The following is a 16,150-nucleotide window of genomic DNA, read 5'->3' as shown; positions in this document are numbered from 1 at the left end:
CTATCCTGAAAGATATAGATACTGTATGAAGGGGCTTGAAAACTATTAAATCCTGTAGCCATGTGTGCGATACATAATTATAGGCCAGCCAAGAAATACTTATTTCAATGTGTCTTTTCTGGGACTTCTAAAAAAACTTTTACTCATAGTTTTTGGCACTTGTGTAAAGTATTATATATAAAGATGCTTTAAACAAAAGAAGTCTACAGTGAAATTTGAATAGCCCAAAGAAATTTGAATGGTTAAAATTTAATTTCTTTAATAGACCTGGACTTTGTTATTCTACAGTTATTCTTCCTGTAGTAGGAACCCATAAATTATGACCTCTGTCTCTTCTAAATTATTTGTTAGGGAAACAAAATGAAATATAGATATTTCGTATATACCACATTGCTTTCATTTGGAAGAGAGACAGTTTGGTATGGATGTTGAATTTACCACAGTTTTTATTATTTTAATAGCATTACTATCCTTGAATGAGAGGAAAGGAAAAGGATAATTTGTAAGTTCAAGTGCAAATAGTTGATTTGCAGTTTGTCTCTTGCTGTGTGGCCAGTTCTAAACATGGGGTAACTGTAAAATAATGAGGCTACTTTATCTGAACTAAAAAGTAGTGAGACTGATATTAGTCACACTCAGGACTAGGCATTAATAAAAATAAGAAAATATGAAATAAATGGAAAAGACTGAGGTCATTTTCTAGTTTTGTAGAAAGGTGTACTGATATGATTAGAGAACAGAAGAAAGGAAATGTTTGAATTCGTGCCTTAATGAAATGTTTGTGAATTAGAGAATTAAACCTTTAAAAGATACATATGGCTTACTGGCAGATCATTAATTTAGCCTATTTGTGGAATGTCCTGAGTATAGGAATTGCCTTTGTCTCTTTATAGTCTAATGTTAAGGAAGCTGTTTTCATCTATACTTAGAATTAGCTTTCTTTATTTCTGCCTGCAGCTATTGATCTTTGGTTTTGCTCATCTTAATGTTTTGTGGATTTTTTTTTTATTTTTCAGACTCAGTTTCCAAGACTTCATTTAAGAGTGTGTAGTACAAGTCAGTAGGCTTTCCCTTTGAAAGAAGGACTTTCAAAATCCTAGAATCCTGTCCCTGCCTTTTTTTTTTTACTGTATTTTTCTTCATTTGTGAAATTTGTGTTAGTAGAAGTACTCAATTAAAATACCAAGCAGGTATGAAATGGAATCAGTAAAAATGATTTTAGGAGTATTTTATAAATTAAAGTGCAATATAAATATTATATGACAGTAATTTATGCAGTTTATCATAATTGCTCAGAATCTTTTCAAGAAAATTAATTCTTCTGTCTGGTGGTTCATATATCTTTTCTGTATACAAGATTATCACCTCTTTTGTCACACCATACATATATATACATATGTATCCTGAATTCAGATGAATTAAGCTCAAAAGTACATTGATTTCCTAACTTGAATCCTAGAAGACCAATGGAGAGTTACTTTTGTAAATAATACTGATTTCATTTTGGCTAATGTACTTGAAATTACATATAATAATGAAAAGACTTGGTTTATTTTGAATGTAAACATAGTCATCTCCCTAGTTATTTGGTATTTAGTACCATTTCATATCTGCTTTTCTTATCACCATCACTCTCAGGTCTTAAAAAGTAATTTTTAAGAGGTCAGTTCAGTTCAGTCGCTCAATCGTGTCGACTCTTTGCAACCCCATGAATCGCAGCACGCCAGACCTCGCTGTCCATCACCAACTCCCGGAGTTCACTCAGACTCAAGTCCATCGAGTCAGTGATGCCATCCAGCCATCTCATCCTCTGTCGTCCCCTTCTCCTCCTGCCCCCAATCCCTCCCAGCATCAGAGTCTTTTCCACTGAGTCAACTCTTCGCATGAGGTGGCCAAAGTACTGGAGTTTCAGCGTTAGCATCATTCCTTTCGAAGAAATCCCAGGGCTGATCTCCTTCAGAATGGATTGGTTGGATCTCCTTGCAGTCCAGGGGACTCTCAAGAGTCTTCTCCAACACCACAGTTCAAAAGCATCAATTCTTCGGCACTCAGCCTTCTTCACAGTCCAACTCTCACATCCATACATGACCACAGGAAAAACCATATCCTTGACTAGATGGACCTTAGTCAGCCAAGTAATATCTCTGCTTTTGAATATGCTATCTAGGTTGGTCATAACTTTTCTTCCAAGGAGTAAGCATCTTTTAATTTCATGGCTGTAGTCACCATCTGCAGTAATTTTGGAGCCCCCCAAAATAAAGTCTGACACTGTTTCCACTGTTTCCCCATCTATTTCCCATGAAGTGATGGGACCAGATGCCATGATCTTTGTTTTCTGAATGTTGAGCTTTAAGCCAACTTTTTCACAGTCCTCTTTCACTTTCATCAAGAGGCTTTTTAGTTCCTCTTCACTTTCTGCCATAAGGGTGGTGTCATCTGCATATCTGAGGTCATCGATAATTTCTCCCGGCAATCTTGATTCCAGCTTGTGTTTCTTCCAGTCCAGTGTTTCTCATGATGTACTCTGCATGTAAGTTAAATAAGCAGGGTGACAATATACAGCCTTGACGTACTCCGTTTCCTATTTGGAACCAGTCTGTTGTTTCATGTCCAGTTCTAACTGTTGCTTCCTGACCTGCATACAGATTTCTCAAGAGGCAGATCAGGTGGTCTGGTATTCCCATCTCTTTCAGAATTTTCCACAGTTTATTGTGATCCACACAGTCAAAGGCTTTGGCATAGTCAATAAAGCAGAAATAGATGTTTTTCTGGACCTCTCTTGCTTTTTTGATGATCCAGTGGATGTTGGCAATTTGATCTCTGGTTCCTCTGCCTTTTCTAAAACCAGCTTGAACATCAGGAAGTTCACAGTTCACGTAGTGCTGAAGCCTGGCTTGGAGAATTTTGAGAATTTTTAAGAGTAAATAACTATAAATTTTAGTTTCAAAATCATTTTTAAAAGTATTAGAAATTTGCCATCTGCCTTTAGTATAATGAAAGAAAGGTGCAGGTGTAAGGTGACCTCCTGAAGGGCGACAGCAGCAATAGCACTTGCTGCCTCTTTCCCAATCTCATTGCAGGTGTGGGCTTATCGGGAGGTCATGTCTGAACTCAGCCTGTCTTGAATTAACCTGACAGAGCCTAGCAGGACACTGTTTCCATTTAGGAGCTACTCCAGGACATTAGTAAGGTGTTTTCTCCCTGGGCTGGGCTTAGGGCAAGCTTTGCACGTTCTTAAACCTGACAGTATTCCTGACACACAGAGAAACAGAAATGAACAACTTATCTGACTCCAGCCAAATGGATTTCTTAAGTGTCACTGGACTAGAGGTGGGGTCTAAGTGAAATCTCCCGTTCAGTCAGCTCCAAATTCGTTTCACTTTGATTTCAGACCAATTTCCATAGTATTATTAGAGCTTAATGGGCTTCATTAAATGATCTGAATTACTTTCTCAAAAAGGCTTTTTTCTTACCAGTTTATGTAGTTGACATTTTCTGCCTCCTTACACATTTTAATAAATGTAAAGATGTAGGTGTCCTTAAGAAAGGACATTCTTACTAAATATTGAAACTTATTCATATAGAATTGAAATGACCTCTGTAGAAGGATGGTAGAATTTCATTTTATCATAAACTTGACCTTAAGAAAAATTAAATAAGATACAAAACATTGGTAACATCTTCATGTTTGCTTATAGGAAAATATCAATAATATTGATTGGCAGAATTTATGGGTACAATAAATGCATGTGAATTTGGAGTTTTTCAACTTAAAATAATTTCCCAATAATTTTTCCTTAGGATCCTGTATCTGGATTCTGGCAGGAAATAGCTGGGACACTCAAAGGGACTTGGAGAAAATTTAATGAAAGGACCTTTTTACAGATGTGTGGGTAGAGTTTGAGAGAGCCAACGGGAACAGAAATAGAGGGAGCCATTCAATTTTCTGAGTCCTGAAAGAGAAGGAAGAGGGCAGTTAGCAGAACCTGGAAAGAGTCATATCTATAGGAGAGGGTCCCCCGTAAAAGAAGCTGTGGCCAGGAGTGTTGGAATGTACCAGCAAAGCTGCAGTCCCTCAGGAGGAAGCCAGGAGAAGTAACATCCAGATCTTTCTCGCCTCCAATTCTCTGATCCTCTGTTGGTGCTGCCCATTGGGCAAACACAACCAGAAATCAGAAGACAAGGGAGCCTGGACAGTGCAGGCAATAGAAGTCACTCTTCAGAGCACGGAGCAGGCTGAAGAAAGGGCAGAGATGAGCTTAGAGGAAGGCTACCCTGTACAGTTTCCGAGCAAGGGAACATGAGTACCATGCATTTGTATTCAGAATTATTCACTTGAAGCATGAGTTGGGCAAATCCAGTTGGGATCTGTGTTCCTCTTAGAAAAAATTAGAATTTGAGCTGTCAGGTCTCAACTCATGGATCATTTATAATTCCACATGATTGCATTTAACTTTTTTTCTCCTCTCTCTCCAGATTACAATTCCAAGACCTTCTGTGGCATCTACACAGTCGACTTCAGGAAGTTTTCATTATGGTCAGCAGCCAGAAAAGAAAGACCCTCATACCATTGAGCCTACTGTGGAACTTTACTCTCCAAGGGAGAACTTCTCTGGCTTGGTCGTGATAGAGGGCGAACCTCCTAGTGGAGGAAGCAGAACAGACTTGGGGCTTCAGATAGATCATATTGGTCATGACATGTTACCCAATATTAGAGAGTATGACAGATCCCAAGACCTGGGACCAAAAGACCTTCCTGACCATAACAGACTGGCTATGAGAGAATTTGAGGACCTCCCTAGGGAATTGGAAGAGAAAAGCATTGTTGTAGGGTCAGATAATGAAGAGGAGAAATTAAGTAAAAGGCAGCATTATATTGAGATCTCCCCTCTCCCAGGAGACTTGATAACAATGGAAAGGGATCACTCAGCTACTACTGAACCTCTTGATGTGACAAAGACACAGACTTTTAGTGTGGTGCCAAATCAAGACAGAAATCAGGAGATAATGACACTTCTGGCAGTTGGACCTTCAGAAGTATCTCCACGAGTTATTGACCCATATGTTGAAGAGCAGATAGGCCAGGTGGCAGCAATGCAAAAAAGTAAGATATCTAAGGAGGATGACATCAAGGGTGAAGACTTGCCCAGTCATTCTGGAGACCTCTCTACTTTTTTGCACCAAGAGGGTAAGAGAGAGAAAATAGCCCCTAGAAATGGAGAGCTATTTAATCCTGTTTCAGAGAATGAACACTGTCCCCCATCCCGGAAGGATGTGGTTAGGTCATCCTTTGTAACTAGACACAGCCGAATCCCTGTTCTAGCACAAGAGACAGACTCAACTTTTGACTCATCCTCTCCAGTCTCTGCAAAAGAAAAGCTCCTCCAAAAGAAAGCTTGCCAGCCAGACCTCGTCAAGCTCCTGGTGGAGAAAAGGCAACTCAGGTCTCTCCTTGGGGACCTCTCAAGTGCCTCTGATAAACTGCTAGAGGAGAGATTAACCGCTGTTCCTGCTCCCTTTTCCGAGGAGGAAGTCTTCGCCCCCTTTTCAAGACTGGCTGCAGACTCACACCTGAGCAGGTCAGCTGAAGACAGCTTTCTGGCACCCATCATCTCCCAGTCCAAAAAGAGCAAAATTCCAAGACCAGTTTCATGGGTCAACACAGATCAAGTCAATAGCTCAGCTCCATCTCAGTTCTTGCCTCGGCCACCACCCGGAAAACCACCTGTGAGGCCTGGAGTAGAAGCCAGGTAATGCTGTGTCCTCGCCTTTGTTAAGTGTGCAGCATGATTTCCGTGTCTGCTTGATTATGTCAGAGGTTTCATTTCTTCATTGCCTGCTTCTGATCATCTACTTCCTTCCCTGTCTTTCCCAAGCCGTACAGCACAGTGTAGCTGAAGTGTTCAATTTGATCCCAGTTAATTCTTAGCTCTCCCACTTTCTAGTAGTATGAACCCAAATTTCCTTATCTGAAAGATGGGTAAAACATTTGCTTAATTGTTTGGGGAGGAGGAAATCTGGTAGCATATGTCAAGAACTTTGTTTAGTGCTTATAGCATGCGACAAAGGTTCTCTTCCCCAGTCCATTTTAATGAGATAGTTGGTAATTTTCTAGTTTTGTCTAATCAGAATCCCGTTATAACAGATGTCATTATGATGTCAAGTTCTAGGGAAGAATACTTCTCTATAATTTGACGAATGGATCCTGGTAACAGTTATATTTATCTGATATATTTATCTGATGATAATGAATTAAATTTAAAAAATCCTATAGGGAGTTTCCCTACATCTGATGATATATACAACCATACATAATGAAGATATTGCCTTAATGTTTACTGTATGGTATGCTTGTTTATTGAAATATTCTTATTTGTAGTTGACCAGGGAGTGATTTTATTTTGAAGAGGGGAAAATAATTGGGAAGTAATAAACCAATTAAGAGTGCTTTCCTTGGAGCCATTACTCACTTTTCACAAAGTAGAATGGTCTAAACCCTTGGAGAAGAAAGTGAAAGGATAGTCTTTTAACAAAAGCAAAGTGAACATCAAAATAAATTTACATGAAAATTATAGCCTGTTTTAGATAACACAATAGGCCTCCATCTGTTACAAAGATTTCTGAAGTATATTAAAGTGAGGTTCTATCTGTATCATTACTCAGCAGAAGTTGTTATCCTTACTAAAGTTCAGTTTTGACTTGCCTTAGGGTTTCTTTCAGGTTCGAAGGTAAACATTGGACTTGAAATGACCATGGGACTAAACTTCAACAGGAAAAACGGGGATGAATAAGCAGCAGTCATTTAGCTGAGACATTTTAAAAAGATGATTCCATGAACAGTATTCACACATCGCCCGCTTCTCTTTTGCTTGGCATCTGTGCTTAATAGAGATAGAATATCTATGGCTTGAGCTGCTTTGGACTGCAGCTCAAGTCCAAATCTTAATTATCATCTGCTATTTAGAACTTTGCATGTCCCTCAGAAGAACGAACTTGGTAACTTGATAACAAAGCCAAAGATGTGGCATTGTGTCAGATACTACACAGCTGACCAGCCTGAAACTCGGGGAATTCAGTGGGAACTCAGCTTTCCCATACAGGTCCTGGCACAGAGGCATTGTCTTACTCCATTCTTCTAGTTTTACTATAAGATCCATGAAGTTAGGCTTAACCAGAATGAATTCCTGTCATTTGTCAGTATAGGTAGATGATGGGGAAGAAAGAGGAGAGAAAATTTAGAGGAAAAAAAAAAACGGTAACTTGTTCTGACCCATGATGGTGATGTGGCTATATATGTCCCCTGCATCCTGAGGTGCCTATACAGCTTAGAAGTTTTTCTTCTGGTTCCTTCTGTAAGGAGTGGCATGTCAGCAGTTTGAGGTTTAAATTCTTAGACTGAATGGATTTTAGATAGGCCAAGACAGAAAGACATTTAGGGCAGAGGAGACATGCTATTCATATGAATATTTTCTATATTTGGAATTTTGGGCCCAAGCTTGGTTGCCAGTAAGAGAGGCAATCAGTCCCCAAACCCAGCTCTCCTGAATCACAGGCTGTTGTGAGGGGCAGAAACTGAGCTATTGTGAGGGGCAGAAACTGAGGCCCAGAGAAACCAGTGACTGTTCTTTTCTTTTGGAAATTATTAAAGAAGTTGAAATATATTTTTATCTGCAGTTCCTGGTATTGGTGAGTATAGTTGGTGTTGAAGACATATTGTAGAGTTTAATGTTTGCATAAGTGCATGTAGAATTCCTGTCCTAGAAGCCTTAAACAAAATAGTTTACTCTCTCTAATGTGCTAACATGCTAGAGACATTTCATTAAGTAAATCCTGAAATGGGAAGAGCTAATGTGCTCTAAGAGGAAGGGGACCAACAACATGTAGTGTTTCTGGATGGCAGACATCCAGTTAAGTACTTTACAGCACTTGACTGCTCAGTAACCCTGTGAGATAATATTCACATTCAAAGCTGGGAGAGGTTAAGTAACTTGTCCAGGGTTTATACAACTGATACATGGAAGAGTAACTCTGCATCCTCTGTTTCCTGATTTGGACTCACATCATACATATTACATATTGGAGAAGGAAATGGCAACCCACTCCAGTATTCTTGCCTGGAGAATCCCATGGACAAAGGAGCCTGGTGGGCTACAGTCCATGGGGTCACAGAGTCGGACATGACTGAGCGACTAACACACACACACATACATATTATGACTGGGAGCACTGTGACTTTCTAGTCTCAACTGAAGTGAATTAAAATGAAACTAATTATTCTCTGTTCTTTTAAGGCTCCGCAGATACAAAGTCCTAGGGAGTAGCAATTCTGACTCAGACCTTTTCTCCCGCCTGGCCCAAATTCTTCAAAATGGATCTCAGAAACCCCGGAGCACTACGCAGTGCAAGAGTCCAGGAACCCCTCACAATCCAAAAACACCACCCAAGAGTCCAGTTGTCCCTCGCAGGAGCCCCAGTGCCTCTCCTCGAAGCTCTTCCTTGCCTCGCACATCCAGTTCCTCACCATCTCGGGCTGGACGGCCCCACCATGACCAGAGGAGTTCATCCCCACATCTGGGGAGAAGCAAGTCACCTCCCAGCCACTCGGGATCTTCCTCCTCCAGGAGGTCCTGCCAACAGGAGCATTGCAAACCCAGCAAGAATGGCCTGAAAGGATCCGGCAGCTTCCACCACCACTCAGCCAGCGCTAAAGCCCCGCCAGGGAAGAGTAAGTCAGCCAGTAAACTCAGCAGATAGGAGCTGGGCCGCGTCTCTCTGAAAGGTGTGCGATCTTCCTCCTAAATCTGATGCATGTGTGTCCCTGTACTGTCTGTTTAAAAAAGAAAAAAATCAGTGTTGATCTTTTCTCACAAAAGAAAGTAACATGATAAATTATTTATAAGAAGATATAAATATATGATAAGAAATTACCTAAGGCAAGCAGCAAGCAGATCAGGAATCAGTGTCTTTGCATAGGAAGGGGCCATCCAGCGAAATTGAAGGAGGTGAAACTGGTTAAATGAGCTCTCAGTTTTTAGATTCCTTCCAAACAAAAATGTTGAAGGTAGGTGGTAGACTGGGATTTTAAGGGGTATGGCCTGCTTTTTTTTAAGGCTCTACTCAAAGATTATATAGCAAAAGTGAAACTTCTAGTATTTGCTTTCCAAGCTTCCCAACCTTGGAGAGTCAAATTTTAAGTCCAATATTAAGAGTATGTGGGAAGTGTGTGCTGGGGAGCCAGTGCTTGGGTACGTTGGGCTGGTGTGTTTATCTAATGTATTGAGAGTTCACACCTTTACTTTGAGTCATTCCTAGTACCCTCCTTGGATTTCACATTTTTTAAAGTTAGTGTTTGCACCTGATCCAGTCTCTCTTATTTTAACACATTCTAATATGCTTTTAGCAGCACATGCTAAGAATGTAAAATCCAATTATTTTTAATCTCCTAATATTTATCTTTGGAGCAACAGTTCTTAGTATATTTTTATTGTGAAAAATAACTGGTGAAACTTAGGTAAAGGAAGGAAAAGTCTAAATAGAACTACTTTGCAGGCTTTAGTGCTTTAGGGAGAGGGACAGAGTGTAGAGTAATACTCTTCTAGATAGAAGAACCCTCTTCCCTCTGTTGTTTCTTCCTTGTGGAAGGAACACTGACCAGAGTAGCAGACCTTGCTTCCTTACACATTCTAGGTACCAGCTCTTTCTGTCAGCCTCCAAGACAGTACCAGGAAAGGACATCACTGTGGAATGTGACTTTATGCTTTGAGAGCTTTAGAAAGAAACATAGGAAGAAATTAGGTACTATGAGGCTTAAAATTATCAAACTTTGTATTTTATATGTTTAGCCAATAAGGAATGAGTACCTGAGGAAATAAATTTAGGGTCAGTATTTAGCTTTTAAGGTTTTATTACCTGCTTCTCCTGTGTTTTAGTTTGAATATTTGGGCTTCTTGACCTGATTTACACTTAATTTATAAAGCCGTAAGGAGGATCATATTTGTTCAGATCTCACTCTTTGCTAAGAGGAATCAATCAAAGTTACGTTAGACTAGATTTTTTAAATGAGCTCTTTTATACTTTGTAGTTTTTGTGTTGTAAAGACCTCATTAAGGTCAGGTAAATTGGTCTGCTTGCTGTTGAAATCTGCCTTCTAGCAAACATCTGTGTTTTCGCTTTGACCTTGTGTTTGCTGCCAAACCTAATATGGTTGAATTGGAAAACAGAAAAAGAAAGATATTTCCTCACCAAGTGAACATATTCTAATGCTGCATCAAAGCTGCCCTGAAGCTGCACTGACTGAACTTTTCTTGTTCTCTTTATCTGTGTCGAGCTTTTTGAAAAAAACAAACAAAAAACTCAAAACACTATTGAGGCATATATGGTCTCCCATAAGAAATGTAGCATAATGTGGAATCTTAATTTCCCTCCAGTTTCAAGACTACAGAGGAATGCAGTAGATAAGACATATTTGCTGTTTAACTAAAGCAACTGTAACATTGGAAGACCAGTCCTTCTGTATTATATTGTATAATAGTTGCTAAAACACTACTTGCATGTCTTCATGGTAAATTATATAAATATTTATAAATATATAGAGAAACTTATGCTTATATAAACTCCTTCTTTCTCATTCTCCATTTGTAATTTCAAGGTCACAGATGGTGAGATTGCTTTTTACTGTGTGCCTCGTGTACACTTGGGCCTTGCCTGTCTTCATCTCTGAAAATCTGTTCTTGGCATGTGACACTTCAGATTCTTTTTGCCTTCCTTGTATATAGTGCAAAGGTTGGCAGTCTTTAACAGGCCAAGATAGGTTATTTAATTTTCATTTTAAAAAAATTTTAATAGGGGAAAAAGTACTAGGACAGCTTGTAATACTGATTGAGAGGTTTGTCATGTTAATCACATAATTCTCTCCTATGGTTAGAGTGGATAAACTGGGTTGATAATCATGGGTCTGCTATAAATAGATTTTTTTTTTAATCTCTTAAAAAATTACCATTCTGCTTTCCTCTTTTCATCTCACTTTGTCAGGGGCGGGGTGGAGGTAAGAAGTAATCTGTAATTAAGAAATTATCTTGTTTTTCCTGTTGTATTAGCAAAATTGTGCTAAAAGTAGCCAGCTTTAAATCCCGACCCCTCTAATCAGAAATGTGCTTGTGGTAACTATTCGAAAAACTGATGAGGCTGCAAACTGTATGAAGTGTGCTCTTTTATTTCTTACGGGCACTTCTCTGCTAGAAGTTAAACCTGATAGTAATGACAACATGGCAGCTGAATGTTTTCTCTCTTTCTTGAGTCCTTCCGTTTTTCTCCCAACTTTTCCACTGTGTTGCCCCTTTTCCTAAATGGCACTGACAAACTCAAGATCCAGAGAGAGAAAACTTTGCTATGTAAGAATGTTTTATTTTGCACATAGAAAGAGAGTTAACCAAAGATATTTCTGCTCAGACACTTTCAAAAAAGACTAATTATATCTCATGTATCAATATATCCACTTAAAAGGACTGTCTTGTATAGTGATTTACTCTGCCTTTTTTTAAAAAAAAAAAAAAAACCTCTATGGTTTTAGATGTCTTGGGCTAAAAAGAGAAGTTGGCAGCCCTGAGCAAAGCACTTTTGGCACAAGGGTTTTGGTTTTTGTTTTTATTTCTGTATGATACAGAAAATGAATTGGGTTTTGTTGTTATTGTTCTTGTTAAATTTATTATTTGTTTTAGTGGTGGCATATTTCGCATTTCAGTGACATAGGTCACCCAAGTAATTCTGAACCAGTTTGGTTATTCTAAAATGAGGGACTTGGCTATCCTTTAAAGTCAAGCCAAACTATATTAATAGTAGTATGCGGAAGAAGTTAAAATTACCTTTTGAAAACCAAGTGCCTCCTAGATCCTCCTGTCACAACAAAATGGTTAGTTACCTTGTCACACTTGCCCTTACCCTCCCTTGTCCAGTCTCTGGAATTACTTGGGTGGAGCAGAAGATGAAATTAGCCATAGCTCAGTCTATTTAGGTAGCTTACTCCTAAATTATGCTGCCAAATCTCCAGGGTGTATAGATTGTTTGAAATATTAAAATTCCACACAGCAGTCTTTTGCACAGCTTAAAGGCATTTAACTTTAACGTATAGTGAACAAAGAATGAAAATTGGGTCATATCAAATTTAACTGTAAAGCACAGATTATAAACATGCTTGAATGGTGAGTCTTAAATAGACACTGTTGCTCTCAACTGTGGTGTGCAGGCTGGCCTTGCTGACAGCAGCATAGTTACATTCTGTTTTTAAGTTGCATGTTATGAAGTGAAACTTTTTTTTTAAGGTGCAAGTTAATCAAGTCCTAAATAACTAGCAAAATGGTAATTGAGACCCACTGTTGCCATTATCCACTCTGTATTGTTTGCTTTGAAACACTAAACAAATCTCAGCTGCTTACTAATCCAGTGGACTAGGGTGCAGTATCTCTCTCTGTATCACTCTTAGCCACTACAGGAACTTGAGGTTCTTCTGTAACCATCAGAGATTCCTTCCAGGCCACAGATTTTTATGTGAATGGTTCTATGGTTATATTTAATTGACAAGGAAAAATGTTGGTGCATGTTTTATAAACCTAGACACAGAGAGTTAAAACCATAACTAGTTTTTATCCAATAGCTTTGAATTAAAAACAGATGCTTCTTCCCTCAAGAGCAGAGGATTCTTTGTTCTAGGAACTACATTCTTAATCTAACATTAGAATTGGTGATAGGAGAAAAAGGATCCAGAATTCAGAATTTAGTGACTTAAGGGAAAAATGCATCTTACTTTGGCTACTTGAAAACACATTTATTGTAGATAAGTCTAGATTTAGCCTTGAAGGTCAGAATTTTCACATTTTAAAACTTTTTCATTCCTTGATATCAAAGCGTGACATATGTTAGGGAACTATTTCTTTTGTCATCTTTATATGTTTTGGAATTAAGTTATATGCATTCACTGTTTTAAAATCTGCCCATTTCTGTTTATGTGTATTTGCCACACATGTGTTGGGACTTTGCCTAAAGGAGAGATATTTCAGCACCTGTATCACTGAGGAGATAGAATGGTTGATGACAACTGTGTTTAATTTTCTTGAGTTTGGTACTATAGACAGTTGTTTGCAGAACATCATCTGTGTTCTAACAAAGTATTCAGGATTAAGGCATGTAACCACTGTGGTAGTCCTCACATGTCAGTATTTACCCAAGTTCAGAAATCACAGGTGCATATTTAGACCTTAACTTAGAGATGGGAACAAGAGGCAGTTCTAATCCACAGACCATACAGAAAGAGTAGTTCATGGGAAACCCCAGGTGGTTGTTAGGACGTCCCACTTCATCCAGTAGAACTCTGGTATAGAATTCAAAGATGTGGGAGCAGTGTGGAAACGTATCATTGGATATTCTCCAGAGTTTGGCTGTCTCTCTGGAATCATGAGAAATTTAAGCCAGTTAGACTCAGGAGACTGCAGAATCTGTTGCCAGCACTGCTAGGGAGAACTGCAGGCAATAAATGGGGAATTCCTATAGTTCTTAGATAACTCCAGCAAATGGGACAAGGATCCCCCTATTGATTTAAAGGGAAATCTGGATGCTACACACCTCAAATTCTTGAAATGATTATATTATATTCTTGACCCATCAGTATATTTTCTAGTTCAGTTGTGGTTATCTGTTCCAAATTTTAAAACTAACATAATCTTGATGTTTAATTACTTCCCTTAGCAGATCCGAAAATCAGAGTATGTGACAAGATCAAAGTCACCTTGACCTGATACACAATCTTAAAACACTAAAGAGCCAAGTAAAAACCTTTACTCAGTAATGATTTGATGATTATTTCCATAGATTTTGCTGGATTCTTGGTCTTAAGGAGACATGTAAAGGAAGTAAGGTATTTTTCTTCATTGCCCTGTGAAACTTTAACAGGATTTGCCTCTTTAATTGAAGTGATAGTATGGGCACAGTGTATATCTCAGATGCTCTGGGCCAGGGATTCTGGTTTCCTTGACCAAGAGAATAGGATTCCATGAGGCAGACCTTTGAGCCCATGTGACTATAGAACTTGCCGACATAATTTTACACACTAATGATAGGAAATTTTCTGTTTCTTTTCAGTAGTTTGTTTCATGTTGTGTACATAAGTGTTCACTCACGAAGTTAAAAACACTGGGTAAACCTAATTTTTATATAGACTACCCCTGCCATATATTCCTCCCCCCACCCCTTAAAATATACAGTTCAAATCCTTAAAAGTTCCTGTACGGCACTTCACCATCCTTGGGTGTTCTTCTCATCCACAAGGGATAAACAAACCTACCAGAGTATATTTTAGGGATCAACACAGGGAAGGGAAAACCCTTGGGATTTTTTTCTTGCTAAACTATTCACCAGTTAGATAAATTAGTTCACTAATTCAGAAATACAAATAGAGGAAGCTAAAGGAAATATAACATGTACCACTGGGGCTCTGAAATTGGATTGTGTGAACTTGTGAACTGAGTAAAGAAAAGAACGGATGACAAAGGCTCGCGCTTCCTCACTTCTCATGCACAGTACCTGGTTCCCCTCCTGACTCCTTTCCTAAAATAACCAAGTGCTGATGTCATTAGGTCATTTACTTACAAGTTTACAGCTTTTAGGAAAAAAGAGTTGAGAAGCACCTAATTTTGAATTAGATGTAAATCTTGAAAGTTTCTAACTATTGGCATCTTTTAAATCAGATGGAACCACAAACCAGAAGAATTCACTCATCGAGCAAGACAAGTTAGAGTAATTTAACAGTTCCATAGTTTTCTCCCTTTCTTCTCTTCATGAAATCAGTGATGAGAAACTGCTCTTTGAAATACCTCCAAAGGTATTGTATTGTATCTCTTTCCCCTCCAAGCAGCCCTCTTTATGCATTTTTGCTCAGGCAACCAAGGACATAAGAGTATTGGCAGAAACATGAGTGCTTTTGTATAGGCCATCTGTACATAAAAGTGTAATTATTTATTTAATTTTCCCATTTGTATCATATTAAAGCTTTGTACAGTGTTTTAAGTTCTGTTTTAAAATTATTTTGTATTTTATTTTTATAATCTAGTAATAAAATATTCATTCCGCATGCAAACTCTAGTTCTATTTGTGTGATGGTTTGGATTTCAGAAGTGGGAAATATTTTTCTAATTTAATGGTTATTGAATGCACCGGAGGTCACAAGATCAACAGGGAGCAGAAAGTGTTCTATAAATGCAGTGCCACATCCAGAAGTGACCTAGAAAAAGCAGCGCTGGAAGAGAAACTAGGTATTCATTTTCCTCTGCAGACAACAACCACAGTTCACAGATGTGAGGAGAGGGTTCCCCATGTAATAAAATTGAAAGTGTTAAAAGCTCTGTTTCAACCCATCATTGTATCGCTGGTTGGAGGTATTTTTCCCTTCTCTGCAGGAAACGTCCCTGTATCACTGGAGTGATTTCTGCTTTCCAGCATCCCCTCTTTTTCGTTGTCCTTTGAACCAAGGGACCTCTCAGGAGGCTTTCACGCGGGCACTGCTTCACCCTTCCTGATTTGGTTTGGCCTGGAATGTTAGTGCCGTTTGTTTTTCTCAGCCCGGTGTCCCTTTCTTGAGTTCCCAGTGAGCAGCAACATCCAAAGAGGTGATTCTCGTATTTTTTGAAATAAGAAAAATTAAGAAATAACAAGCTATCAGAAACTAATCATGTGTATGCCTATTAACTGCAAAGTAGCTGAACTATTAACCTTGTGTAACGTATAAGGGGTAATAAAGACGGCGATTGTGTGTGCAGGGTGGCCTGGGGCACTTTTAAGGGTTGTGGGCTGAGGACCCTAAAAAGCCCCTCCGTCTTAAAGTCTTAAATGATCGATCAGTTGTTGGTGAGTGCTGGAAAACGAGTGGGCAGGGGACTGAAAACTCAGCTTTTGAGAAAGGCAAGGTCAAAATGAAGTTTAGCAAACTTTATCGTAACTTCTTTAGGGTAGTGACGATTGAATCTAGAAAACTTCAAAGAAAAGAATGTGCTTATCGTAGAAGACCTAGGCATCTTCTCCGAAGAATAGTTCACCTTTACGGTCCGGCCGCTCTCCCGGACCCTTGGTCTTCCCCGCCGCGTCCCCGAGTCCCGGCAGGTCACCC

At 38.9% G+C, this 16,150-nt stretch overlaps 1 protein-coding gene across 1 annotated transcript in view; it reads left to right on the top strand.

Annotated features, from left to right (window-relative positions):
* Positions 1–15,008, top strand: part of TTBK2 (tau tubulin kinase 2) — a 127,957-nt gene extending 112,949 nt beyond the window's left edge. Inside the window, exons 14-16 of the mRNA XM_052646402.1 lie at positions 4,477–5,750; positions 8,292–8,779; positions 14,736–15,008. Coding sequence (XP_052502362.1) covers positions 4,477–5,750; positions 8,292–8,754 — 1,737 coding nt within the window. The 3' untranslated portion in view covers positions 8,755–8,779; positions 14,736–15,008. The remainder of the gene's footprint in view (positions 1–4,476; positions 5,751–8,291; positions 8,780–14,735) is intronic.
* Positions 15,009–16,150: the final 1,142 nt, after the last annotated feature.

Source organism: Budorcas taxicolor, chromosome 10 (genome assembly GCF_023091745.1).
Source record: "Budorcas taxicolor isolate Tak-1 chromosome 10, Takin1.1, whole genome shotgun sequence".
NCBI lineage: Eukaryota > Metazoa > Chordata > Mammalia > Artiodactyla > Bovidae > Budorcas > Budorcas taxicolor.
This window is presented reverse-complemented; position numbering and strand designations above follow the sequence as displayed.